We start from the raw sequence: 26,195 nt of genomic DNA, 5'->3' as shown, positions 1-26,195 counted from the left end.
AAGGCTCCTTGGAATAAGAAATGGTGGACGAGACTTCTCTGTGCCAGGGCTGAAACCAGGGGCCAGGAGGAAGCAGCCACATCCATGCCTGAGAGCAGGCAGGCCAAGACGGTGTGCATAAAAACAGTGAAACCAGACCTACTGGGCCTCCTGGCCACCTCATGCTGGCCTGCTGCTGCTACTGCTGCTAAGTCGCTCAGTCGTGTCTGACTCTGCGACCCCATAGACAGCAGCCCACCAGGCTCCCCCGTCCCTGAGATTCTCCAGGCAAGAACACTGGAGTGGGTTGCCATTTTCTTCTCCAATGCATGAAAGTGACAAGTGAAAGTGAAGTCGCTCAGTTGTGTCTGACTCTTCGCGACCCCATGGACTGTAGCCCACCAGGCTCCTCCGTCCACGGAATTTTCCAGGCAAGAGTACTGGAGTGGGATGCCATCGCCTTCTCCGCATGCTGGGCTAGGTGTTTGCAAACCTGTTCTGATTTAAACCTCACAATCACCCTAGGAAGGAGGCATCCTTACCCCCATTTTACAGATGGAGAGACTGAGGCCCAGGGAGGCTAATGAATCCGAGGTCACCTGGTGGATCTGGGATTCAGATCCAAACCCGCGTGTCCTTATCTTGTATGTGGAAGGGATGCGGCATTCTCCAGGAGGAAGGAGAAATATATTTGCCTATAAGTAAGAGTAGCTGCTGATACATGTAGAGATAATGATACCAACAGAGATATTACAGAGTGAGTATTTTTGGAAGACTTAGAGGTTTAGGCCAGCGGTTCTAGAATGTGGTCCTTGGACCTACATCATCAGGGAACCTGTAAGAAATGCAGATTCCCAGGCCCTGCCCGGTCTGCTGAATCAGGGGCTGTATCTTCATAAGCCCTCCAGGCGCTTCTAACGTTCATTCAAGGTTGGGAACCCTAGTTTAGACCATGGGCTTTGGCCTCAGATGGCTGTTTCAACCCTAGATAAATCATTTCCCCTCCCTAAGCCTCGGTCTCCTCTTATAACAGGGGTTACAACATCTCCCGGCTCCCAGGGCTGTCCCTGGGATTCCATAAGAAAACGTGCATGAAGCAGGAGGGTCACCCACTGTCAGGCACACGCCAGGGTGGGACAAGGAATCCAGTCCTGTGGGCACGGCAGGCACTGGTGAACCTGGCCCATGGGGGTAATGGGACTGGAGAGACTGGTGACAAGCGTGGTGGTCTCTGAGCACGAGGACAGTCAGAGGGCTGACCGAGATGGGGAGGCGGCTATTCCAGGGGAGCCCCACCTGGGATGCCCTGAATGTCCGGGGGTCAGAGCCTTCCTGGGGCTCTGGGGAGGGTGGCATCTCTTGCCTGCCCCTCTCTGGTCCCTCCTGGAAGCTCAGCCTCCTGCTCGGTAACTGGGGTCCCACGAGCTGTCTGCCCATCCCTGCTTTGACCGCCACCTGCCCTGGGAGGGGCCCAGAGGCTCAGAGCCCCCGCCCCAGAGCCTGCTGGGAACACACCGCCAGGCCATCTGGGCACCCGGGCTGGGCCCCAAGACCTCTCCGCCTCTGCGGGAGCTGGCGGGGGAGGCGTAGGGCTACCTCCCTCCACTTCCTCACTATGCGAAAAAGGGCACCAAGCCCAGGGGGGCAGGAACAAGCTCAGGATCCTTCAGTGAGCTGGTGAGACCATGTGCCTCCTGGACCGTCTACACTGCCTCGGCCAGACCGTCTACACTGCCTCCTGGACCGTCTACACTGCCTGAGCCGGACCATCTACAATGCCTCGGCCGGACCGTCTACACTGCCTCCATCTGTGCAACCCAGCTGGCCTGGGAGTCAAGAGGCCTGGATTCCGACCCCAGCACAAAGTGGCCTGATCTCACAGGAAGGCTTCGTGATCCTTGCTGTGTGCCTTCAAGCAAGTTGCTAGCTCTCTTGAGCCTGTCCATACCTGTGTCTGCAAAATAGGGGTAATGAGTCCCTCCCCTCGGGTTGACTGTGAGGTCTGAATGACTCAAGGTCTGGGAAGCACCTAAGCGCATGGCCTCCAGGAGCCTTCCCCGAGCCCCCTTTCTAAACTAGCCACTCCACTGGTAGTGAGTCTTGATCCCATGGTGCTGCGTGATTTTCTTCTCAATATTCACCACTATCCACAGTCATCTTCTAAGTGTCCCCTGTGGCTCAGTGGGAAAGAATACGCCTGCAGTACAGGAGACGCACGTTTGGTCCCTGGGTCGGGAAGCTCCCCAGGAGAAGGGCAACCCCCTCTGGCATTCTTGCCTGGGAAACCCCGTGGATGGAGGGGCCTGGTGGCCACAGTCCAGGGGGTTGAAAGAGTCAGACACTGAGCGACTGGGAGTGAGCCCACAGTCATCCCACTTACCTGTCTATGCTTATGCTTTAGACTTGTCTCAGAGCGCCTAAACAGCGTGCACAGATTCACATTCCCCAAGGACAAGGGCGCTTCCTACTGGAAGCGTGTGGCCGTTACCTGGCACAGAGTAGGTTCCCAACAAATATCTGATGAGTAAACAATTGAGAATATGGCCCTTGTCAGACTGGGAGCCCCTCGATGGGATGAAGAGTTTCATCCCTCACTGGCTTCCTTGATGTGACCAGCTCGGGGCCAGACGCTGAGAACATTTCTTACTGGAGTGCACAGGAGCTGTTCCATGGGTGGGTGACGGCAAGAGGGGAGACTTCCCTGGAATAGCCCCTCCCAGCACGGCCCGACCCCCGGAAGCCAGAACATGCAGTCTGCCACTCTGCGGGGTTCCGTGTCCCTCTGGAGGCCAGGCCTTTGGAGGTTTTCCATTTCCCCAGAAGCAGTGACTTTCCACAGGGCCTCTGTGCTTTCACTGCTGGCCCAAGAACAGCAAGCTTTGTTTCCCTGATATATATCATTGGATAAGGAAAGCAGGGAACACAGTCTGGAGTCAAGAGCACATGCCTGGAATCCTGGCCACAGGGCTGACCCAGAACTCAAGGGTGTGCCTGGTAAGACCACAAGTGCCAGCAGGGGCTTCTGAGACCACTTGGGAAATGCTGTGTTTTATAAGCTGGGAAACTGAGGCTGGTATGGGGGCACACCAACCAGAGACAGGCACTAGTATGCTTGTCCCCATTTTACAGATGGAGAGATGGAGGCACAGACGCAAGATGGAAACCCGGGAATGCTGACGTCCAGTCTAGCACGCTTTCTAACTTGTCCTCCGACATGTCCGTGTTCTGGGAAAGACCTCAGGAAGCACACGGAGGCGCCATTCTCTCTGCAGTGGGTGTGCAGCCCCCCTGAGATGCTGTCTGAACCCCCTCCCCTGCCCCGGAGGCTCCTGGAGTCTCATCCCCCTGGGGAGGGTCCACCCCCACTGCACTTGGCTCCCAGGGTTTCCAGGAACATGGCTCCTGGCTTCCCCTGGAAAAGATGTCCGCACAGCTCAGCGTCTCCTCCTTGTGACCTCAGCAGGTCACAGAGCCTGGAGCTGGGAGGTCCATGAATGTCCCACTTGGCCTGCATCTCACTCCCATCTTACAGAAGGGGAAACTGAGGCCCAGAGGCCACTGCAGGCTGCTGCCTCCCGGGAAGTTCCAGAGCCCTCTCGAGTCCTCTTTCATCCTAATCAATGTATCAGAGCCTCTTCAAAGCTTCGAGTCGGGTGCATGGGGGGTCCCCTGGTAAAATTCTCGCCTGCCAAAGTGCGAGTCCACGGGGCTCCAGGGATGAGACTGAGCCCCGCCTCCCTGAGGCCCAGGTGTCAGTGCTGGAAGTAGAAGGGGTTCCTGAGAGGCCACAGGTCACACCTGGGCACGGCCGGCCTCCTGCCCTCAAGGGCAAGCCGAGGCGAGAAGAGGGTCTCCTGCCAGTACGGTGGGCGTCTAGGCAGGTGGTTCCCGGGCCAGCCCCTCCACGTGCCTGCGTACGCACGCGTGCACAGGCTCACGTGCACGCACGGCGACACCAGGGCCCACAGCCCCGCACTCACCCATGACGTTCAGGAAGATGTTGCCCGAAGCCAGGACCACCTTCTCCCTCGTGGCACGGTCGTAGATGCCCACGTGGCACTCGTAGGGGCCATTGTCAGAGACGCGGACCTCGGGCAGCCTGCAGGGGGCACAGAGGAGCAGAATGGGGACCCATCGTCCGGGGCTGGAAGTCACAGCAGCCCCAGAGCCCCACCGTCCAGTGTTCTCCCAGCAACGCTCCTGGCCCCACCAGCTCACACCCGCGCGCCGTGCTGGGAGCGGGAGTGACTTCACGGAACACCGACCGCACCCAGGCCCTGTGCCCTTGGCCCCGGCGGGTGAAGGGGTGGCCTGCAGTGAAGATTACATGTGATGATGTGACCTCAAGACTTTTGGAAGCAGGGACACCGCGTTAAGGTGGTCGGGGGACCACTGCCCATGGTCCCTGGATGCTGTGATGCCTGTCGGGGAGAGAGGCTTCTGGCAAGTGAGATCTGGACACTCAGAAGGGGAGGAGCTTTGACCTGGAGCTCAGACGCTATGCAGCCGCGACGGGGAAACCCGTGCATCCTCGAGCAAGTTCCGGCTTCTCTGGGCCTCATGGAGCGCCCAACAAGGGGCCTGTTCTGGCCACGACAGAAGGAAGGTCTCTGCGTTCGCCTCTTGGGGGTTCTCATGCAGCCGTGGAAAGCTCCAAGAAGAAGCTGATGCTCAGGGAACCCCACGAAGTGCCAAGCACAGGGCCCTACCCATAACGCCAGCCCTGCGGTCCTATCAGAGGCCTGGTGGGGGAGAAGGCGGTGGCTAAGGGTGGGCAGAGGCTCCGAGGCCCGCACGCCTGTCCCAGCCCTGCTGGCGGCAAGGCGTGTCCTTCAGTTCTGCCTTCACACCCAGCCCCGCACCGACTCAGGTTGCTCTCCGCTCAGCCCGCCTCTCTTACACCTGCCGCTTCTGAGCAGTGGCACCTCGGGGCCACGCCTTTCCCCTCTCTCTTCAGCTGTCCCCACCCCCACCTTTGTCTTCCAGCCCCTTTGCCTGTGACTCACAGTCCCCCAGCCGCACCTCTGTGCCCACCCCCCCACACGCGCGCACATACACACACCCCTGGGCTCCCAGCCTCTCTCCCCATCCAGGGGTCTCACAAAGGAAGCCAGCCCATCTAACCATGGCTCCTTGCTGCCCACCGCCCAGCTCATGTTAGCATAAGCAAACATCTTCATTTCCACGGAATGCACAGAGGCTGAAACCTGGTCTACCGAGCTGTCATGAAAGGACTTCAAGAATGGGGAGCTTTTCATCAGGGAAGCTCGGTGGGGAAGGTGCTGTCTCCCGTCTCGAAAGAAAAGAGCGTGGTGGCAGCGGAAACAGTGGGGAACTGTTTTCTCCTGGGAACTATTTTCTCTGTTTGTAGCTCAGCCAGCCTGGCTCTGCCGGGCAGGGCTGTGGAGTGACAGTTACCTGGAGTGACACGTTTGGCCAGTGCTCATGGGTGCCTGTCATAGAGGCAACCTGAGGTGCAGGTGACGGGCGCACAGGTGACATCTCTGTGAAGACGCAGCCTCCAGGGACACGTGGAGCTGGCAGCTACCCAAGCGATGTAACAAAATAACAAGGACCCGGCTGACACGCGGGAGGGAGCATTCAGGCAGCAGCCACACAGCAGGCGCGTTGCTGTGACCGGGACACGGGGGGCGTGCTGGGGCAGCCACGGCGCTCGTGCTCAGGTGACGCACACAGGTCGTAAAGCAGACTGCGCTGGGGACGTCTGGACTGACGCTTTATGGAGGCGGCAGCTTCTTGCCTGGGGACTATCTCTACATCCTTGAGTGTTCCTTCTGCCGAGTGCCCTAGCTCCGTGAGAAGTCCTGCCTTCCACCAGGGATCCAAGTGATACTCCAGGCACCATCCTTGGACTCTCCCGTTTCTCTGCTCCCCCAAACACAGTCAGCGACCAAGTCCTGGCTGGTCTACCTCTTAGACATATCCTAAAGCATTCTCTTCCCTGTATCTCCACAGTCAACTTGTCTCTCGCCCGGAATACAGGAGGAACAGTTAACCAGCTTCTCGGCCGTGCTAACCTCCCTCTTGATCCTTCTCCAGGTAGAACCCAGATCTTTTCAAATGCAAATGGGATTAATGGCGGTCCCCTACCTAAAGCCCTTCAAAGGCTTCTTTCTGCTCCGCAGCTGAAGAGCAGGATTCTTATCTGGGCCAACAAGGCTCAGCACAGTTGGTTCCTGCCACACCTCAGCTCCCCCTTCCTCTAGTGACAGTGGCGTTCCTTCCATTCCTCCCATGTGCCAAGCTCCTTTTTTAAAAACAGACTTTCGATTTTGGAATTATTTTAGATTTACAGAAAAGTTGCCCGAAGAACAGAGTTCCCTAACACCCCTCACGTGTCCCCCTTTATTAACTCTTACACGATCACAGTACAGTTGTCAGACTAAGAACCAACATTAATGCGTCATTATTTATTCAACTCCAGCCTCCACCCAAATTGCACGAGTGTTTCCACTAATGCCTCTTTTCCATTTCAAAAATCCCATCCAAGATCCATTATCGGTAACACTCACGGGTGCGTTGAGCCAAGTTTCTTATCTGAGTTAGCGCTTTTGATTGCAACAGTCTGTTTTCCTGCGAATGCTGCGTCTTCTTCCCCTGGCTGCAACCCTCAAGTTACACAGTTGCTTAGAACGTGACCACCGGGATGAGGTGGCCATGGAGGATTGATTACTTTGATAACCTGGATTAACAGCCTCCCTGTGTCTTGCAAAATGCCTTCATAGCTCTTCCCACCTAGAAGTGGAGTCTTCTTCACTGAAGCCCACCAGGCTCCTCTGTCCATGGGTTCTCCCGGCAAGAATACTGGAGTGGGTTGCCATGCCCTCCCCCAGGGGATCTTCCCAACCCAGGGATGGAGCCCAGGTCTCCCACATTGCAGGCGGACTCTTTACTTGTACCTGAGCCAGGGAAGTCCTCCTACCTAGAGGAGGAATCTAGTTCCCCATTCTTGGCCCTGTGACTTGCTTCAACTAATAGTGGTGAAAGTGATGGGGAGCAAATTCCAAGTTTAAGTTTCAAAAGAATGATCTCTGTCTCTCCCCCTCCACCTACCTCTCTCTCTCCATCCTCGGCCTCTGTCCTGAGGACAAGCCTCTGATGGAGGCTGAGAGCAAGTGGAGGGAGGCCCCGCTTCCTCAGCTGGTCCAGGCAAGGCCACACTCGGGAATAAACCTGGCCAACCCTTGGCCTCCTGAGCAAGAATGCGTGGCTGGTGCTGTAAACCATCCCAACTTGGGGCTGCTGGTTATGTAGCAATAGCTAGCTCTTCCAGCAGGTCTCTGGATACTTCTCCTTAGCAGTCCTTGTCTTCATTGTAACTTATTGACTTCCATTAGTGACTCACAAACAGCCTCCTCCCCCACCACACACAGTAAGGCCAGGTCTGTGTCCGGCTGGCTTGCCAGCGTGTCCCAGGGCCTTGCCCCGTGCTTGTCATCGTGGTAGGCACTCAGACAACAGCTGCAAAACGAGTGGACGGCGAGACCTTCCAGAAAGCCGCGGTGTGAGTCTCTCTCTGCCGCAAACCACGCTGTACCGCCATCCCCTCCCCCGCGCGAAGGCAGATGCGCGTTCCCGTCTGCAGACTCAGCAGCTCCCACTCAGCCATGATCTGGACCGATCCGCCTCTTCTCGGCGCCTCCTCGGAGCCTGTGCCATCAGTGTTACCGTCCTAAAGTGGGTTAAGTGGCCAGGAGACCCCCTTTTTCTCCAGATTTGAGTGGCATTGATCTGCATGCCGGCTAGAAGGCCTTCCGCAGATAGCAGGGCCCCGAGGGGCCTGGGGGTGAGGAGACCTACTCTCATCAGCCGTGGGCTGCAATCAATAAACCATTAATAACGGCAAAGGTTTCTGGCGAGTTCAGGGTAATACACTTTAGCAGCTGGAGTTTACTAACACTGACAGTGGTTCTGAAGGGCGAATAACTGTGTGTTTGAAAGCTGGGCACAGAGACAGCCAGGGCCCCACTGGCTGTCCCCTCGGCTGCCCGGGGCTCAGGCAAGGCCGGGCGCAGCCTGGGTACTGGGGCTCCCGTAGGTCCAGGGCCAGGGCCGTAGGCAGTCCACGTTGAGCACGGGTAGTCACACCTGCTGTGCACTATGCCCCTCGCTGAGCTTAGGGCTTGGGACCTGGGCAGCAGCACACAGAGATGCCAAGGACGTTTTCCTGCATCTGTGGTTCTTTGTCCAGCCTGTTCCCCGGCTTGGGCCTCTCTTCCTTTCTTGTTCCCACGACAAGCCTCCAGCCCTCTTTCAAAGCCTGGCAGTCGAGTCTCACTTTCCCCGTTCATGACCCCTCTCCATCAGACAGTTGAGATTATGTAGGATAATTCAAGGGCTTAACTCAGAGCTGATGTGGCTTGAGAGCCCAACGGACCGGAATCACTAGGCACCTAGTGGCCCTTAGGCGTCACATTCAGGTGCTGCCTCTGCCAGGCGGGCTGCCCCGACTGCCCACGCCTGGCACAGACGGGGTCCCCCTCTGCATCTCCCTAGGGCTACGTTTGCCTGGAGCACCTACTGTATCCATGTCATGCTACATTGGTACCCATTCGTCTTCCTTCCCAGGGAAGCAGATAAGCTCCTTCAAGGTGAGCCTGGCCACGTGGCAGGTTCTCCAGAAATATCCACGGTATGAATGAGGGTGGCAGAAACTACCAGAGCCAGGAGCTAGGCGCCCTTGGTTCTGGTCTGGGCTCTGCACCTGACTAGCTGCATGAAGCTGGATAAAGTTCTTTGGCTTCTTCGAGCTTTGGTTTCTCCAGCTCATAAATGAGTGTTACTATACCTGCCTTAAGACATTGTAGCCTTTGGGAGGAGCTGATATTTACAGAGATCTACAGTGAGCGGCATTGTGATACCATATCTCCTTGGACCTTGACAGCACCCTGTTATAATGCAGTGTCTAAAACCAGCTCTGGTATGTGTTATATATAGCAATAATATTGTCCCCATTGAACAGATGAGGAAACTGAGGCATCCAGAGAAGAGGGACTGTGAGGAGGTCACAGAGGGAGTAGGTGGGTGCTATGATTCAAAACCAAGTCTGATGGATGCCAAGACCCAAGAGAGGTCTTTGGAAGCTCCAGTCCCTCCCCACACTGCTTCTCGGATCTTCCTAGCTCCAGTCCCACCCCACACTGCTTCTCGGATCTTCCTTCCCCAGCAAGTTAATTTGAGCTCCTGGGGACTGGAATTTGCCCCCGCTGCTCTTCAGCATGTTTTCTATTCTGAGCCTCGCCTCTCCAGGTAATAAGAGCCATCTGCTTCCTCCCAGTCAGGAGAAATGGGATGGTCTTTTATTTTCCTGAATTCCCTTCTCCCACCTTGCGGCAGCCCCTTAATTGCAGAGCCCTTTGTAGTCACATTCTCCACACTCCGTGACTTTACAACCTCTGATCATCCTTCCTTTCCTAACTTTGTCTCTCCACTGGGAAGAGTTCTAGATTCTCCCAGACTGGAGATCGTGGACTTGGGAGCAGAGGGTGGGGCTTTGAGGAAACAGGCTGCAGAATTTAGAGTTACTCTTCCCGTATTGCTGGTGAATCAGATGACCCAGTAAGTGGCTTTTGCTGAGGCCTGAAACCTAAATTAACGAAAGGCGTGTGCCCTTAGAGAAGAGCCTGGCGCTTGTCAGACCTGCCCCTGCGCCATTAATGGATTAAAATTCTGAAATAAACTCTTAAGCACCTACTTGTTTGCAGTGCTGAATGCATAGCATGGAAGGAGACAGAGCAACAGAGATCTTCCTTGACGTACAATGAGGTCACATCCTGATAAGCCCATTAAAAGTTGGAAATATCAAGCTAAAAATGCATTTAGTACACCTAACCCACTGGATATCATAGCTTAGCCTTGTCTTAAATGTGCTTAGGACACTGTCATTAGCCTAGCGTCGGTCAAAACCAACTAACACAAGGTCTATCTTACAATAAAGTGTTGAACATTCCCGGTGGTTCAGATGGTCAAGAATCTGCCCGCAACGTAGGAGACTGGGGTTCAGCCCCCGGGGTCAGGAAGATCCCCTGGAGAAGGAAACGGCAACCCACTGCAGTGTTCTTGCCTGGAGAATCCCATGGACAGAGGAGTTTGGTGGGCTACAGTCCAGGGGGTCGCAAAGGGTCGGATCCGACTGAAGTGACTGAGCACACACATCACGCCATGTGTACACACCACCGAAGCCACTGCCACGGTCAAGAGAGTAAACGTATCGCCCTAAAGCTTCCTTGTGCCCCTGCTCTGCTCCTAACCCCAGGCAACCACCGGTCCACTCTCGGCCACTGTGCGCCAGGCTCACGCTCTCCAGGGACTCACATAAATTGAACCGTAGAACATGCACTGCTTCCTGTTGGGTCTCGTTTACTCGTCATTACTGAGATTCCCGCAGGCTGCCTTTATCACTAACCTGTCCCTTTTCAAGGCCGAGCGGCCTCCGTGGCAGATACACCCCTTCCGATCTATCCGCTGACCTGTTGATGCATGCCTGGGCCGCTCTCTGGCCACGACAAATACAGCTGCCGTGAGCCTCCGTGGACAGGCCTCTGTGTGAGCGCTCACCTCTCCCGGGCTGTCACCAGGGAGGCGTGGCTGGGCGTGCTTTAATGTGAGGCGCAGCCTGCCTGCTTTCACAGAGATGGTGTGAGGGCCTCTGGGCTTTTTATGGCTTTCTGCCTCTGCACACCCTACCTGGGCTGCTCCCGTTAGAAGCAGCTCCTTCCACATTACCTTATTTCTACTTTTAAGATGCTGCTGTAAGCCGAAATAGCAAGTCCTGTTGGCATTGTGTGGCCGCATGGATAAAAAGGCCAGGGAAGGAGGGTGGGGGCTGCAGGACTTCCCTATGAGGAAAATGTGGGTGACATTTCCCTTTTCTTCTCGTCTTCTTTCAGGGGACGGGCGCTTGCAGGACAGGTGACCCGCGGTCAGCGCCTTCCCTCCACCCTGCGGATTCTGCTCCGCCTGGACCCGCTCCACTTCCGTCCTCATTCTTGCCATCTCACCCTGCCCGAGTCCCCTCCCTGCTGCCAGAGTGGCCTTATCACAGCGAGGCTCTGGCTCTCTCGATTTAAAACCTTCCCGTGGCTTCCAGGCATTGGATGATCGAACCCAAACCCAGTCTGACCGTAGGAGCCTCCTTGATCAGGCCCTGGACCCAGAGAGGAGGAGGGGACGGTGGGATGGAGGGAAGAAAGGGGCATGTGGCCTCACATCTCTTGCCAAAATTCAGCAGCGGAATAAGAAGACTTGTCAGAACCGGACTTTGATAGTCTACCCTGTTTCAAAAGCATTTTGTCACGCAGGGGTCTTCGTTCGTGTAGACAGTACCTCTTTCCAGGCTAATGGAAAAGATTCAGGTAGCGATTGGTCCTTTGAGGCTCTGCTTTAATGAAGAGATGAGAGAGCCTTTCATTTGTATAACCATTGTTTGCATAGAAACAGAGCTTCTAAGGAGCCTGGAAATAGTTTGTTCTTACAAGTAGGTTAAGCACACCCCCCACAGTCCTATTAGGTGGGTGCCTGTGCAACTGTCCATGATGCTTGCTGGAAAGATCTCCAGTAGGAAGGAATGAAGTTTCACCGTTCCTGTGCCTGCCGTGCTTCTCTGATTGGCTGCACACTCCCCGAAGCCCAGACCTTGCTTCTCCCTCCCTCCAACTCCTGCTTCCTCCCCAGGTTTAAATGTCGCGGCCCTGTGACCCTAGAGGCACATTTCAGATGTGGCCCATCTCTGCAGGGCTCTGAGGCAGAGCTAATAGAAACGGCCACGAGGCCTGGCAGCCATGGGTGCTGCTGGGCTGTTTGCTATCGAGACACTGCTCTCCGATAAAGGGTGGGGCTTGGGTCGAGGCACCTGACCCTCCCGCACACCTGTGCAGTTTACGGAGCCCGGGTGGGAGCCCACGGACAGCCCAGACCTGTCGGTTCGGTCCAGTGGCCCCGGGGCGCACCTGCTGGGCCAGCCCCAGCTGCTTCCCCAGCCCCCCCACCCAGCCGCCCTCATCACGTCTAACTTTCCCTCCATGGGGCTTGATGGCTGCAATCACCACCCCACCACACACGCATGCACACACACACAAGCACACACACACACACACACACACACACACTTCCCCATGCAGTCAGAAATGGACTGGCTGCTGGGGGTAGCATTTGTTGCAGCTGGCAGGTCTGAGAAAGCAGCTGTGGACAGGAAAGAAAGGGCCTGTCCACACCTAGGTCCTATCTTGGGATGGGATCCTCTATAGGAGACCCTGAGAAGGTCCTGGGGTACTGGGCTCCAACCTGAATGAGCTGGAGAATCCCCTGGGGATCTGGTTCAAATGAAGATTCGAGTAGGTTTCTGGGCCGGGGCTTAGGAGTTTCTAAAAAGCTCCAGGTAGGTCTCAGGTCCTCAGCCCTCGTCCCTCTGCCTCGCATCCATCCATCTGTTTAAACTTGCCCTCACCCACTAGACACGGTGGGGAGTCCCCCTTCATTGGCTTCACCAAACCGACAGAACCTGGAGCCTGGAAGGCATTGACGGTATGGTTGAATGGAATTTGCTTGAGATGGGTGGATTTTGTAGCTCTGCATGGGTCCTTGAAACCACCAGGGGCTGCCACAAAGCTGGCCAGGTGGCCTCCAACATTCTCATTTTACACCGACCTGACGCTGAATCTCAGTCTGCCTCCTGGAGGTGAGTCTACCTTCAAGGTCAGCCGAGAAGGTGGGACCCAGAGCCTAGACTTGGGTCCAGGGCAAAGGGTGTCATCCCCTTTGGCGTGAACTTGGCTAAAGTTACCTGAAGTGGTAAGACCTGAGTCTCCCTTGGTTAATGCCCTCTTGGGGAAGCTGCCTGTGACCCAGTGAGTCAGAAATATTCCTTCACCTCCTTTGGACCAAATGCTGGATTTTCTCCTCTGGTAAGCCCTTTCCAGGGGCAGACTGGGGAGACATTCCCCAGGACAGGTGTGCAGCCATGGGGGGTGCACCAGGCAAAGAGGCTGGTGGAGGAGAAAGCTTTCCCCTCAGTGAATGGATCTGTCCTACGGAGACAGGTTGAACGTGGATGAGCCTGGGAGTTTTCCTCCTTAGAAGCAGATCTCCTAGTCCAGCCTGGTCTTTTTTTTTTTTTAAATATTAATTTATTTGGCTGCCTTGGGTCTTAGGGGCAGCACACGGGATCCTCTGTCTTCACAGCAGCAGAGCTTCCAGCCCCTTCGAGCTGTTCGGAATCTTTAGTTGCGGCCTGTGGGAGCTAGTTCCCTGACCAGGGATTGAACCTGGGCCCTCTGCACTGGGAGCACAGAGTCTTAGCCACTGGATTATATGGAAGTTCCCAGACTTGGTCTTAACCAGCTAGCAAGTTCTGGTTTGTCTAAGACTTTCCTGGTTTTAGCACTGAAGATCCCGTGTCCCAGGAACCCTTCAGCTTCAGGCGAATCAGGATGCCGCTCACCTTCCATGTAACAGATGAACACGCTGGAGAGAGTGGCTTGACTTGGTCTAGACAGCAGTGAGCAGCAGGTCGCGGCTGGAGAGGGCAGGCGCCCAGTGCCAGCTGACCCAGACAGGGCCTTGGGAAACAGACCCAGACGGCCCCCTGCAGGGTGGTCTGAGGTCAGTGATGGGGTTACAGAGCCCCCACAGCATGGGGGTGGGGGGAACAGAATAGGTCTTCACTGAGCTACCGCTATGATCGCCACAGGCTGGAGGCTCTGTGAGTCAGGGTCTCAGAGAGCCGGAAAAATCTGGTGCTATTTTATGACACAGAGCTGGAGAATGTGGGTCCAACTTCGCCCCTGAGCCAAGTCGGCGAAGGACGCATCAGAACTGCTCGAAGGGGCTGGAAGCCCACAGCTGGGGACCCGGCTTCCAGACAGCCGCTCGGGCCGAGGAGCCAGTCGAGGGTCTGGCCATTCTGAAAGTGGTGGGCTCACCTGGGGACACTTGAGCAGCCCCAGGTAGAGGTGAACAGGCTGTCTCGAGTTGGAGGGAGAGTCCCAGAAGCCCCTCTCTCAGCGCTGAGAGCTTTATTCCCTTTTTCTTTGTGTGTTTCCTCCTTCTTTCCAGAAACTGCCTGAACTCTTTTTTTTCCCCCAGAACCTTTAAAAAGCCATTAGCGCGGTTTCCATCCCCCTTTCCAACCTGAAAATGGTTTCCGTCATAAAACCTCTCAGTGGGGATGAAACTCTCTGTGGCTTCTGATCAAATGCAGGCCCAGCCGTTGGAGGGGAAGATAGACGAGGAGCCAGGGGAGAGGTTCCAGAACGGGCGAGCACCCTTCCCAGCCCCTCCCGCCTCGGTCTCCACCCCCAACCCATCCAGGGACCTCAGACCCACCTTGGGCCCTGCTCCTGGCCCAGATTTCTGGATGAGCAATTCCTTCCCGTGAGCATTAAGGCATTAATTAGGGTCCAAGTGCTGCAGAGGGACAGCCCCTCCTTATGTTGAGGGGGAGGACCCACGAGACCCCACCCTGCCCCTCCGATGACTTTCCCAGGGAAGTGGCTTGCCTTCCGCTGGCTCACCCCTGAGCCGCACCCTGCTCGGTTCTAGCATTTCACCCAGAAGGGACCCTGTGCGCTGGACAGGAAGGTGCAGGGGTGGCGGGATGCTTATCCAAACACAGCTCGTCCTCCGAGGGCTGCGTGTCCTCAGGCTGGTCCCCTGCCTGGCTCGCTGGCCCTTGGCCTCTGCATCACCACCGTAGTGAGCCTTTTGTTCTGAGGCTGGAACAAGATCACTGTGGAAGCTCCCTCATTCCTGCCCAGAGGGGTGCTCCAGAGAGGGCATTTCTCAGTAGGCCAACAGGAGCTGACCTGTTTCCAAGGTGGGAAAAAGCCTGTGGGAAACCAAATTTTATCTTCCAAAAGTGAATTCCCAAGGAACCTTCTGGATGGAGGGATCCTAGCCTGGGATGCCCAGGAAGTTAGTAACCGGGATGCAGGATGATGACACTTAGAATCACTGGTCCCTGCTGCCCTGGCCTTGTTGACGCCTGGTTGATGGAAGGTGGGGGGTCACTGTGCCGTCCATCCTGGCCCTTCCCACCTGCTCAGCTGCTGCCCTGAGCTTCGGCCCTGAACCCCAGCCCCAGCTCCCTGTCTCTCTGCTGACCCCATTCCTGCCCCTCATGCCTGCGGCATTCCCCTCCCCGCTCCTCTCGTTCTGACCCCTCCCGCTCTCTCCCCTCCCCTTCCACTCCTGGCCTCTCTTCTCTAGCCTCTTGCTGCTGCCATGGAAACCACTCTCTTCTCCACATCCTGATTGATCCATTTAGCCCCTCACGGTCAGCCTGCTCAACACAGGGTCTGGGCCAGGAGGTGGGCAAGAGTGGGAGGGCCCAGACCCATTGGAAACAAGCCTGCCTTCAGCAGGAGGGGGAAGGTGTGGACTGTGGCTGTCCCAGGGACCCAGGCCCTTCAGGGCATCAGTGATCACTCTGATCATGCTCAATGAACACGGTTGCACCCCTACTGTGTGTAAGGTAGAGTCAGGCCACTGGACCGGGAGAGGCGCGGGAACGTGTGCCTCGCTCATCTTTGCATGGCGATGGTTCATTGAGCACCTACTATGTGCAGAGCACCGTGGGAGGTGCACGGAACTGACCTCTGTCAGCCCTCACAGAAGCCCCTTGAAACAAGAAAAATGATAGTAACGATAATAACGGAGCTTCCCGTGCGTCAGATGCTCCCAGCCTTAACGTGCTGTAGTCGAGGGACCTGGGACAAGTCACTTCACATCCGTGCCTGGGTCTCCCCATCAGTAAAGATCGGCCTTCGCAACAACCTCACGAGCTGGGTGCCAGTATCATCAGCCCAGCTCACAGAAGAGGAAACTGAGGCACGGGGCTGTTGTTTAGACCTTGCTGATGGCCACGCAGCCAAAGGATGGCGGAGCTGGGGCTTGTACCCTGGCAGTCAGCCTCCGGAGTAGATGTCTGGAATGCACACGCTTGTTACCTTTCAGGGTTCTGGGCTTCTGCAAGGTCGCTCCCCTGGACAGAAAATCAGCGGCAGAATGGACACCCATTCCCCCAGGCTGGAGAGGCGTGAGGCTCTAGAGCAATGATTTCCGCTCCAGGCCTCCTGCCAGCTGCAGGCAGCAGCATAGGTCCCTGGGTGCACGGCCTGGCTGTACCTTCTGGTGACCAAGGTCAGATCGCCTCGTCTGTAGGGACCACTTTTTCCTGGAAGCAAACTCCAGCAAGAATCCCTCATATGGGTCCCTTTAATATGGGACCGCAGTGGCCCAGAGGCCAATCTCTTCAACCACAGTCTGACAAAAGGATCGGAAAAGAGGCTCAAAGACCTTTCTTGACCCTTAGAGAAGCAGACGACACACCAAAGCACTGCGACTTGGAGAAGCCTCACCTGCTGGGGCTGGAGCCAGCCTGCCCCCCACCCCCCAGCTGTGGCTGTCAATCAGCCTGGCTTCCTGCAGGGACAGAGTCAGGGGAGGCAGCCTCAAAGTCCTCGATGGGCGCGGCAGTTCACGGACCTTCTGTCGTTCGTCCCTACGATTGCCCAGGGAGATAGAAATGACAACTTTGTTGAACAGAATACGAAACTGAGGCCCAGAGGGGGTAAGCAACTTGTCTAAGGTCACACAGCTAATGCCTGAACGAGCTGATGTGGAGACTCAGGTCTGCCTGGCTCTGGGAACCGGTGAAGAGGGCCCAGCATCTGAGCGTGGCCTAACGCTCCCTGTCTCCTTCAGGACGGCCCCGGCGTTGCTTCAAAGCAGGACCAATTACTCCGTTTGAATAAAACAAACCTCCCGTTTCCCTGCAAACCTGCAGCTGAGCCTGGGGCCCCACAGGAGGCCTTTTCCAACCGGATCAGCTGATGGGTGACCCAGGGCCGAACCCGATTCCCGCTGTTTCATCAAAGCTGAGCTAAAAACAGCCTTGCTTTGGCAGTGGAAAATTGAAACTCCCAGCTTCCTCTTAAGGCTCTTAAACAGGTCAGCCCACCAAAAAACCCAATTCTTCAATCTGGATTCTCTTAAAAAGTAGGGCAAGCCAATTATGTTTTACTGTCCTGCACAAGGTGGGAGCTGAGAAGGGGAGGAAGGTCAGGCCAGGGCGCCCCGGGGCCGCCCACAGCCAGGAGACGCCAGCCTCTCCCATCAGCCTCTTTGTCAAAACAAAATTAAAACGCCCAGATTCTGGCTGGCACCGAGATCTCATCCAAGTTAATAGGTATTTATCTTAGTGTGTTCAGCTGTGGGCTCAATGCCACGAGGATGTGAATGCTGGAAGGCACCTTGCTCCCTGCTCCGTCTCACACCCAGCACAGTGCCTCCGACTCAGACGACATTCAAGACGCATCTGTTGACTCATTCACTCATTCAGTATATTTTTACTGAGTCCCTACTATGTGCCAGGGCCTCCCCTACGTGCTGCTAGACACACCTGCCCTAGGTACAGCTGCCACCCATGCAGTCAAGAGCTGCCGTCCTCGTGGAGCTGGGGTTCTCTCTAGCTGGGGGACACAGGCCTTGACAAAGTCATCATCTCCTTGTAAATTCTTCAGAGAGACTCCATGAGACGGACAACGGCATGCTCATCACCAGCGAAGTAACAGGACCTCAGAGACAAGGTCAAGGACGAGGCCTCCTCTCCGCAAGCTTGCTTGTGGACTGGGTGAGAAAGTCCCGCCATTCAGCAGCTGTTCTCTTCTCATAGTAATGGAACCCTGGTGGCTGGCCTCGTGGCCGTGTGAAGTAAAGACTACATTTCCCAGTCAGCCTTGCAGCAGCTGTGCCCATGTGACTGCGTTCTGACCAGTGGGATGTGAGTGAAGGTGTTCTGTGTAACTTCCTGAAGGGGCCTTAAGCGAGGAAGTGCATCCTTGTTCTTTCACTACCCCCTTTCTCCTGCTTGGAATGCAGTCCCAAGGGCTGGAGCTAGAACCGCCTTCTCAGACTTTGAGGCAAACTTAAGAGGAGGTCATGCACAATAGAGTGTCAGAAGTGAAGGATCTTGGGTCCCTAATACCCTGGAGCGTCCATCACATGAGACTCAGGAGAAAGAAGGCTAAACTTTCGACTGATTTGTCAGACACTCAGTCACGCCCAACTCTTTGCGACCCCACGGACTGTCACCCGCCAGGCTCCTCTGTCCGTGGAATTCTCCAGGCAAGAATACTGGAGTGGGTAGCTGTTCCCTTCCCCAGGGGATCTGGTCTCCCACACTGCAGGCGTGCTTTTTACTGTCTGAGCCACCAGGAAAGCCCAAGAATCCTGGCATGGGGGGCCTGTCCCTTCTCCAGGGGGTCTTCCCGACCCAGGGATCAAACTGGGGTCTCCTGCATTGCAGGGAGAGTCTTTACCAGCTGAGCTACCAGGAAAGCCCTTTTAATTAATTTAAGATACATTTACTTTGAGTTTTTAGGGCTTGTAGCCACAAAACTAATACCAATAGATACAGGTTCAGGCCCCACAGAGTGGTGTGCACTGTGGGGAATAAAAAGGTCATTCCTTGGTTTAAATCTAGCTACTACTTAAGGGAGTCAATTGCTATAATTTGGAAATAACTGGTAAAATAAAAAGGCCACATCATCATTTTTAAAAGAGAAGTCAAAAATAAAGATTTGTATGTGAAACCTGATTTTCAAATGTTTGTCATTGATTTAATTTTGAGCTTTTTTTTTTTAATTAAAAGAAAAATCTCAGGGTGAGTCAAACAGAACTTGTTTATTGCTGGCTTTGACCTGTGATCCCTGGTTTCTGAGTGAGGCCCCATGAGAGGAAAGGCTTACTGGGGAAACTGAAGGAGGAAGGGAGGGGCAGAGCGGGGACCATCGGATGCTCAGAGCTGATCCTGCCGTGAAGAGCTGGACAGACAGCCACCTGAGCGGAGGCGTCCCCACGCCAAACCCCACCGGGTTTAAGATTCTGGAATAAGCATCATGGATTCTCAACAAGGCCAAAACAGGAACACTCCTGTTTAACCACACACACACACACGTGTGCATGCACACACACGTGCATACACACACATGCACACACACACATGAGCGCATACACACCATACACACGCACACATACATGTGTGCACACACACACACACACCCCCTTAACAGCAGAGTCAAGCCCGCAGAAGTGAGCAGTGGCCTGGTGAATGTTCATGAACGCATCACTCTAAACCAAAGCTTCCACCATCTGCTCCTTCTGCTGATCGCCCGTGTGAGGAGGAGGTGTTGGTGGTGGCGGTGCTGAGAAAGTGTGGCTGAAGAAAGACGCAGCTGTCTGCCCAGCTGGGTCCGGGAGGAGGGGCCAAGGGCAACGCCCACTCTAATGTCATGGAACAGTAGCTACACTCGCCCAAGGAGACGCCAACGGGCGCCTGGGTGTGGTGTGACCCATGGTCCTGGTTTGGGAGGAGCTATCTACGGTCACAACGCCTCAGTCACCGGGCGCCGGGAAGTCCTTCCGTGTGCCGGGTCGCTTTCCTCGGGCCTGCTCCAGACCCGCCACAGGCGCCTGCCTCAACACTCTGGATGCCCAGGATGGTGATGCTGGTGGCACAGACTCCAGCCGGGCGCTGAATCCCGACTCCTCTGCCTACTAGCTGTGTGACATGAGTCATTCCACTGCTCTGTGCCTCTATCCCCCCATTAAAATCGGGGATGGTAACAGCACCTTTCCTATGGGCTTTCGCCAGGAATAGGCGAGATAACACGTGGAGCATGCTTACTTAAGGCAGTGCTTGCGGCAGCTGCATTTCCTATTTGATCACCATCAGTGATATCAGTGTTTATGCTTCTCCCAATCACACAGCCATCCTCTGCTGTTCTTTGAGATACCCGGGTAAGGATGTACCTCATCTGGATTCATCCCATCCAGAGGCTGGGTGACGGAAGGACAAGGACCAGGAGTCCCAGGAACACAGCGTCTTCGGGGCACACACAGAGAGAAGATGCTGCTCTTGACAACACTCAAGAGCAAAGAAGAGAATTCACTTTTTCAAATGAAATTTTGGGTGTTCAAGGCTTTGTCCCAGCTTTGAGGTCTCTTGCATCTGGTGGTCCTGATTCTCGGAGGTAAGGAGCGGCTGAGAACCAAGAGTGGGATGGTACCATCCCACAGATCTCAGCTGCCACCTGGAAGCACCGTGACCTTGGGCAGGTTGCTTAATTTCTCTGTGCTTCTGTCTTGTAATCTGTAAAATCAAATGCATAACACCTGCCTCCCAAGACAGAGCCGAGGAGTGAGAGGATGGTCTTGGCAAAGGATGGGAAGTTCTTTCTCTACTTGTAGACCTCGGAGTAGAGGGTGCTGATCTGGGAGGAAAGCTGGAATGAACAATACTAAACACTAGCCATTGAGCATGTACTGGTTCTAAGCCCTCTACTCACCACATCACTAATGCCCAGCACATAGAAGGGCAGGCCCTGTACTCACGGGACGTCCAAGGCTCAGAGAGACTATGTGAACCCTGGCCCCTGAGGTCACACCAAGAGTGAGCAGCAGAGAGAGATGTCGCCACTTTTGCAAAATGGAAGCAGGAGTGGGCTCTGGCCTTTAAGGTCAACTATGAACCTAGAACATCCTAGGCACGTGCTGGCGCCAGGTCTCTCTCTGTTGAATGGCAGCAGGTAACACAAAGCTCTGGCATGTGCCAGACGCGGTTCTGAGCACTTCGCCCGTATTAGCTCGTTTAATCCCCTAAAGCAACTCTTGCGGTTGCTGTTGTCTGCTGTTCGTGTATTATGGACCGTTATTAACATTCCTATTTAATAGCTGAGGAAACTGAAGCACAGAAAAGTTAAGTAACATGTCCAAGGTCACACTGAGAGACTGGCTGTTCCATCAGCGATGCAAGACGCAAGGTCAAGTCAAGGTCTAACCTGGGATTGGCATCCTAGGGCGGACTGAGGCCGGGACTTAGACTAGCGCCCCCGTGTGGAACGGGGGGGCAGCGTCACACGCGAGGTCGTAAGAGAACTGCTCGCCCGGTGTTCAAGGTCAGAGAGGGCAACCGATGAAAGCGTATGCGTGGAGCCCCGAGAAGGAGGAGGGCCAGCTCGGTGTCTGAGCAACGGGAGGAGGGCAGCTGCGGCTTCTGGAAGGCACCGGGGGGCCGGGCCCGGCAGGGGAGACTCCGCTCCTCAGCGCTCAGCTCTGGGCCTGGCCCTCGGTGGCCCCGGCGGGGCCTTGCCCGCTGCGAGGGCGGGGACCGCTGACACCTCTGTTCTGCCGGAGCCCTGGGTCTCCTGCCCCCGGCTCTGCACCACTGCCTGGCAGAGCCCGGGCCCAGAGATTGGCACAGGGTGAGGACCCCAATTGCCCTCTGTCACACCCTTGTCTCAGACTGGCCGTGGGTCGTGGCTCCCCATCAGGGGCTCTGCCTTCCAGAAAGGGAGCCTGAGAGGCGAGAGGGAGTCCCTACACTGGAGCGGGGCAGCGATTTGTGTTTCCAACCTGACAGACCCTGAATGGCTTTCCTGTGCCTATGCTGGGGACTTCTGTACAGGACCTCAGGAAACCTCCAGAGTCCATCCGATTGTCTCTCCGTCCATCATCCATCCATCCATCCACCCGCCACCGCTCATCCATCCGTCCATCCATCCGCCACCGCTCATCCATCCGTCCATCCAGCTATCCATCAACTCATCCCTTCAAACATCCCTCATCCATTTGTCCAGGCCCCCAGCTATTCTGCTTTGAGCGCCCACATGTTCCCCTCAGCAGCAGGTAGAGAGACAAGAGCAAGCAAGACAGGCATGTTATCTGCCCTCACGGGCCTCGCTTTCTAGTGTTCCAGACAGGCTTGGAACTAACCACCTAAATGTGTGTTTAATTAACACGTATTTGTATTAGTGACCCCACGGACTTTGTGACCCCATGGACTGTGGCCCGCCAGGCTCCTCTGTCCCTGGGATTTCCCAGGCAAGAAAGAATACTGGAGTGGGCTGCCATTTCCTTCTCCAGGGGATCTTCCCGACCCAGGGATCAAACCCGGGTCTCCCACACTGCAGGCAGACGCTTTACCGTCTGAGCCACCAGGGAGCCCATTTAATTGTGTGATGAAAAAGAGAGGATACATGTGCACACACAGCTGATCCACACTGCCACGCAGTAGAAACTAACACACCATTGTGAAGCAACTGCTCAGATAAAAACTAATGTAAAAATTTTAAACCGTGTGATGAACTTCATGAGGCATCCGGGGCAGTCCTAGAACGGACAGTGGGAGGACCTGAGCAAGCTGCAGGGCAGCGTGGGGAACGGCTCTCTGAGGAAGGGACGTGAACGCAGAGGCCAGAAGAAGGGCAGGGCTTGGCAGAGGAGGCGGGCGGGGGAGGGGGACAGACGGGCTCCAGGTAAAGGGAACGAGAGCGTAAAAGACCTGGGAGGCAGGGGTGAGGGTCACTAAAGAGACGGGGGAGACCCAAGGGGAGAGCGACGGGGGAGACCCAAGGGGAGAGCGACGGGGGAGACCCAGGGAGAGAGTGGCAGCGACTCAAGGCGCAGAAGGGTGGGCAGGCGGGGTCCGGTCGTGATCCCCCGGGTCACGTTAAAGAGTTTGACTTTTCCCCCAAGAACAGTGGCAGTCACTGGAGAAGGTCACGGGAGTGTGACGATGGAGGCATGGTTAGTCGGCACTTTTGGCCCCGCCAAGCAGAGAACAGAAAAAGGAAGGTTTAGTGTGGGGACGGGCAGACTAGTTTCGGAGCTATTGCAGTGGTGTCAGACGAGAAACACCAGTGGCTTGGTTGAGCTAGGGAAACAGAGAGAGATGAACAGTCTTGGAATCGATTTAGGAGGTGTTAGGCGTGGAACATGGTGTCTGATTGCACCTGGAGAGAGAGGGAGGGAGAGGCATGCAGATAATTCCCTAATTTCCAGCCGCTAGCAATGCCAGGCAGAGAAGGCAATGCCACCCCACTCCAGTCCTCTTGCCTGGAAAATCCCATGGATGGAGGAGCCTGGTGGGCTGCAGTCCATGGGATCGAAAGTAGTTGGACATGACTGAGAGACTTCACTTTCACTTTTCACTTTCATGCATTGGAGAAGGAAATGGCAACCCACTCCAGTACTCTTGCCTGGAGAATCCCAGGGACTGGGGACCCTGGTGGGCTGCCATCTATGGGGTCACACAGAGTAGGACACGACTGAGGCGACTTAGCAGCAGCAGCAGCAGCAGCGATGGCAGGGTCCTTTAATAAATAAGCAACCAGGAGAAGCCGAGAGGGGACCACATGAGTCTAGTCTGAGTCTAATTTGCCTGAGAGACATCCAAAGAGTGAAGCTGGATAAAGGGCTGAGCACCAGTTCTGTAGAAAAGCCCCTGGGTGGAGGCATCACCACTCCCAGTTTAAACACAAGGAGCTGGCCTCAGGGAAGTCGTACATGTGCCCAGGAACTGGGCCAGTCCCAGTTCATCTCCGGGGAGAGCGGCCCCATGAAACCCCAGATCCCACACTTCCTGCCCGAGCCAGCATCCCTTCCGGTCTTGGGTCTGGTGGGTCCGGCGGGCTGGCTCGCATCAGCTCACGGACAGCCCTTGGCTGAAGCAGTGTCATCGCCTCGGGGCAGAGGGAACAGCCGGGGAGATGGTGCGTGGACCAGGGTGTGGACCAGGGCACGTGGCCCTGATGCTGGGACTCCTTGCACCCGGCTCGCCCACACTCCTGGCCCTCGCTTCAGCCTCAGGTCTCTGGATGCAGACCCTGGCCTCTGGGTCCTGCTGGGCCCTCCACCAGGAATGCCTCCCCCTGTGTCTTTATCTGCCATCTACCTCTCCCCAGCCCCTCATATTTCTGGTAAACTGCCCAAGCCTGCATCTCCATCAAGAAACCCTCCTATGTCTCCATCAAGAAAACCAGATAGACCCCTGTGCACTCCCGGCCCCCAGTAACTGCTGTCTGCTTGTCCAGACCTCCGCCTTCACCAGCTCCCGCACCTCAGGTGTGAGTGCCTCCCGCTGCTCAAGAAATGTGTTTTCTGTTGAGGGGAATGTAAACAGGTGCAGTCACTTTGGAAAAGAGTATGGAGATCTCTCGAAGTCTAAAAATAGAACTACCATATAACCCAGCAATTCCACTGCTGGGTATATATCTGAAAAAAAAAAAAAAAAAAAAAACCAAAACTGAACACTAATTCAAAAAGATAAATGCCCACAAAGGTCACAGCATTATTTACAATTACCAAGATACAGAAGTAACCTAAGGGCCCATCCACAAATGGATGGATGAGGAAAGTGTGAACATACACACGCACACACAATGGAATACCACTCAGCCACGAAAAGAACAAAACGTTGCCATTTGCAGCAACATAGAGGACTCAGCGGCCGGAAGTGATGCAGAGGAAGACAAACGCTGCAGGACAGACACTGCTTACACGTGGAATCTGAAACATACAACAAACCCGTGAATATCACAAGAAAAAGCAGCAGACTCACAGATGCCGAAAACAAGCGCCTTTATCAGTGGGGAGGGGTGGGAGGGAGACGCAGGGGTGGGGGAGGGGAGGTACGAACTAGTGAGTGTAAGTCAGGCTCAAGGATGCATCGTTCAACGTGAGGAATACGGCCATTATTTTGTAATTTGTAATAATATATAGCTCACATTTGTGATAGATGGAAAGTAACCTTTAAAATTGTATAAAAATTTAAAACTTAAAAAATATAGTAAAAATTAAAGAAATAAATGGCATAAAAAAATTGTTTTGACTACAAAATTCTGCAAAAGAATTGCAGCCAGAATTCCTCACTGCCCAAGCAGGCCTGATGTAGACTCAGCATTGGTGCAGGTTCGCTGAGAGGTGGGAGAGGATGGCGGTAAGACCCCAGGCTTGGCCTCAGACCACCCTGCCTGGACCTCAGCCCTGCTCCAGGTCATTCTCTCCATGGCCTCGGGCAAGTCACCTCCCTTCTCAGATCCCCTGTCCCCTCGTCTGCAAAAAGCAGCTCATAATGATGGCCCTCACAGCTTATATTTGGGGATTAAACAAATTCAGGTGTACGGAGGTCATAGCAGAGGACCCTGCCCAAGGTATCCACGTCATACACATTCTGTAAATGTCAGCACCATAATTACTATTAATTCCACATGAATCATCTTTCTACATAAAAGACAACATCCACTGGCCTCCAGGGGCTGAGTCAAATCTCTAAAGTTGGAATCATGGTAGGGGAGGATCAGCCAGGCGGGGCTGGAAGATGGGAAAGCCTGAAACAAAGACAGTTTCTTTGTTAAAAAAAAATCGTTGGGCCATGTTCATGAGAAAGCAGATGCGTGAGAATAGGTTTATCAAGGTGGTTTTCAGTTCCACTGCAATTTAAAATAAATAAGTCAATTTAATGTTTATAGAGTGAGTTACGCCTTATTAGGGACACGGTGAGCTGAGGAAACTTGGCCAAGGCGAGTTTGAGAATTGGCCCCACCCGTGAGAGTAATTACAGCCGTGCTTTAGTGCGCCGTCCTGCCCAATGATGTCTTCATTCTGTCTAATTTATTAGTTTATTAGCTTTATGGTGAATATAGAAAGTTACATCACAACATGGGCCTAATTTGATCAGAGCCAAATTTTCATGTCTTCCCGAGGTGGCCTTAATAAAGGGAGAGACACCTGCTTTGAAACTGTTTCCAAATTTTCAAGAAAGGCTCAGGGCAGAGTTCCAGGACTCTGGGTCTTGGGGCTGCAGGCTAAAAAGGCAATAAAGGACAGTGGTCCAGAGTACAGACTGTCTGGTCTCAAATACCAGCTTCTCCGCTTTCTCGCTATGTGGCCTCAAGTCCTTAGCCTATCCAGGGCTCAGTTTTCTCACCTGTAAAATGGGAGCAATAAGAATGCCTTCCTAGAGTCCTCGCCACTGTCTTCCCAGGGCCCAGCACCATGCCTGGCTTGCCACAGGCGTGTGACAGATATTGCTGGATGAACATGACGGAGACCAACGTCCATGTGAGGTGCTGAGCACACAGTCAGCACTACCCCCTCTCTCGTGCACACCGTGCCAGCTCTAACTCATTTAACCCACACCAGCACTCTGAAAGGTGGGCGCCACTGTCATCATCCCCATTTTGGAGATGGGGAAGCTGAGGGGCAGAGAGGTAGTGATTTGTGGAGGGTCCCACCACCAGTAAGTGGCAGCTCTAGGGGGACTCTATCTGTCACCTTCTGTCTTAAGCGGTCCTTACGTTGCAGCTTTACTATTTCTAACAAAGGTCCAGGTGACATCTTGATTTCAGATGTCTAGC

General features: G+C 54.8%; 1 protein-coding gene across 1 annotated transcript in view; it reads right to left on the bottom strand.

Annotated features, from left to right (window-relative positions):
• The window catches only part of IGSF21 (immunoglobin superfamily member 21), a 277,093-nt gene that overhangs the window by 40,848 nt on the left and 210,050 nt on the right, over window positions 1–26,195 (bottom strand). Inside the window, exon 4 of the mRNA XM_040229409.1 lies at window positions 3,960–4,078. Within this exon, the coding sequence (XP_040085343.1) occupies window positions 3,960–4,078 (119 nt within the window). The remainder of the gene's footprint in view (window positions 1–3,959; window positions 4,079–26,195) is intronic.

This window comes from Oryx dammah, unplaced genomic scaffold (assembly GCF_014754425.2).
Source record: "Oryx dammah isolate SB20612 unplaced genomic scaffold, SCBI_Odam_1.1 HiC_scaffold_27, whole genome shotgun sequence".
Classification (NCBI taxonomy): domain Eukaryota; kingdom Metazoa; phylum Chordata; class Mammalia; order Artiodactyla; family Bovidae; genus Oryx; species Oryx dammah.
Note: the sequence above shows the minus strand (reverse complement) of the source record. Positions and strands in the feature narration are given on the sequence as shown.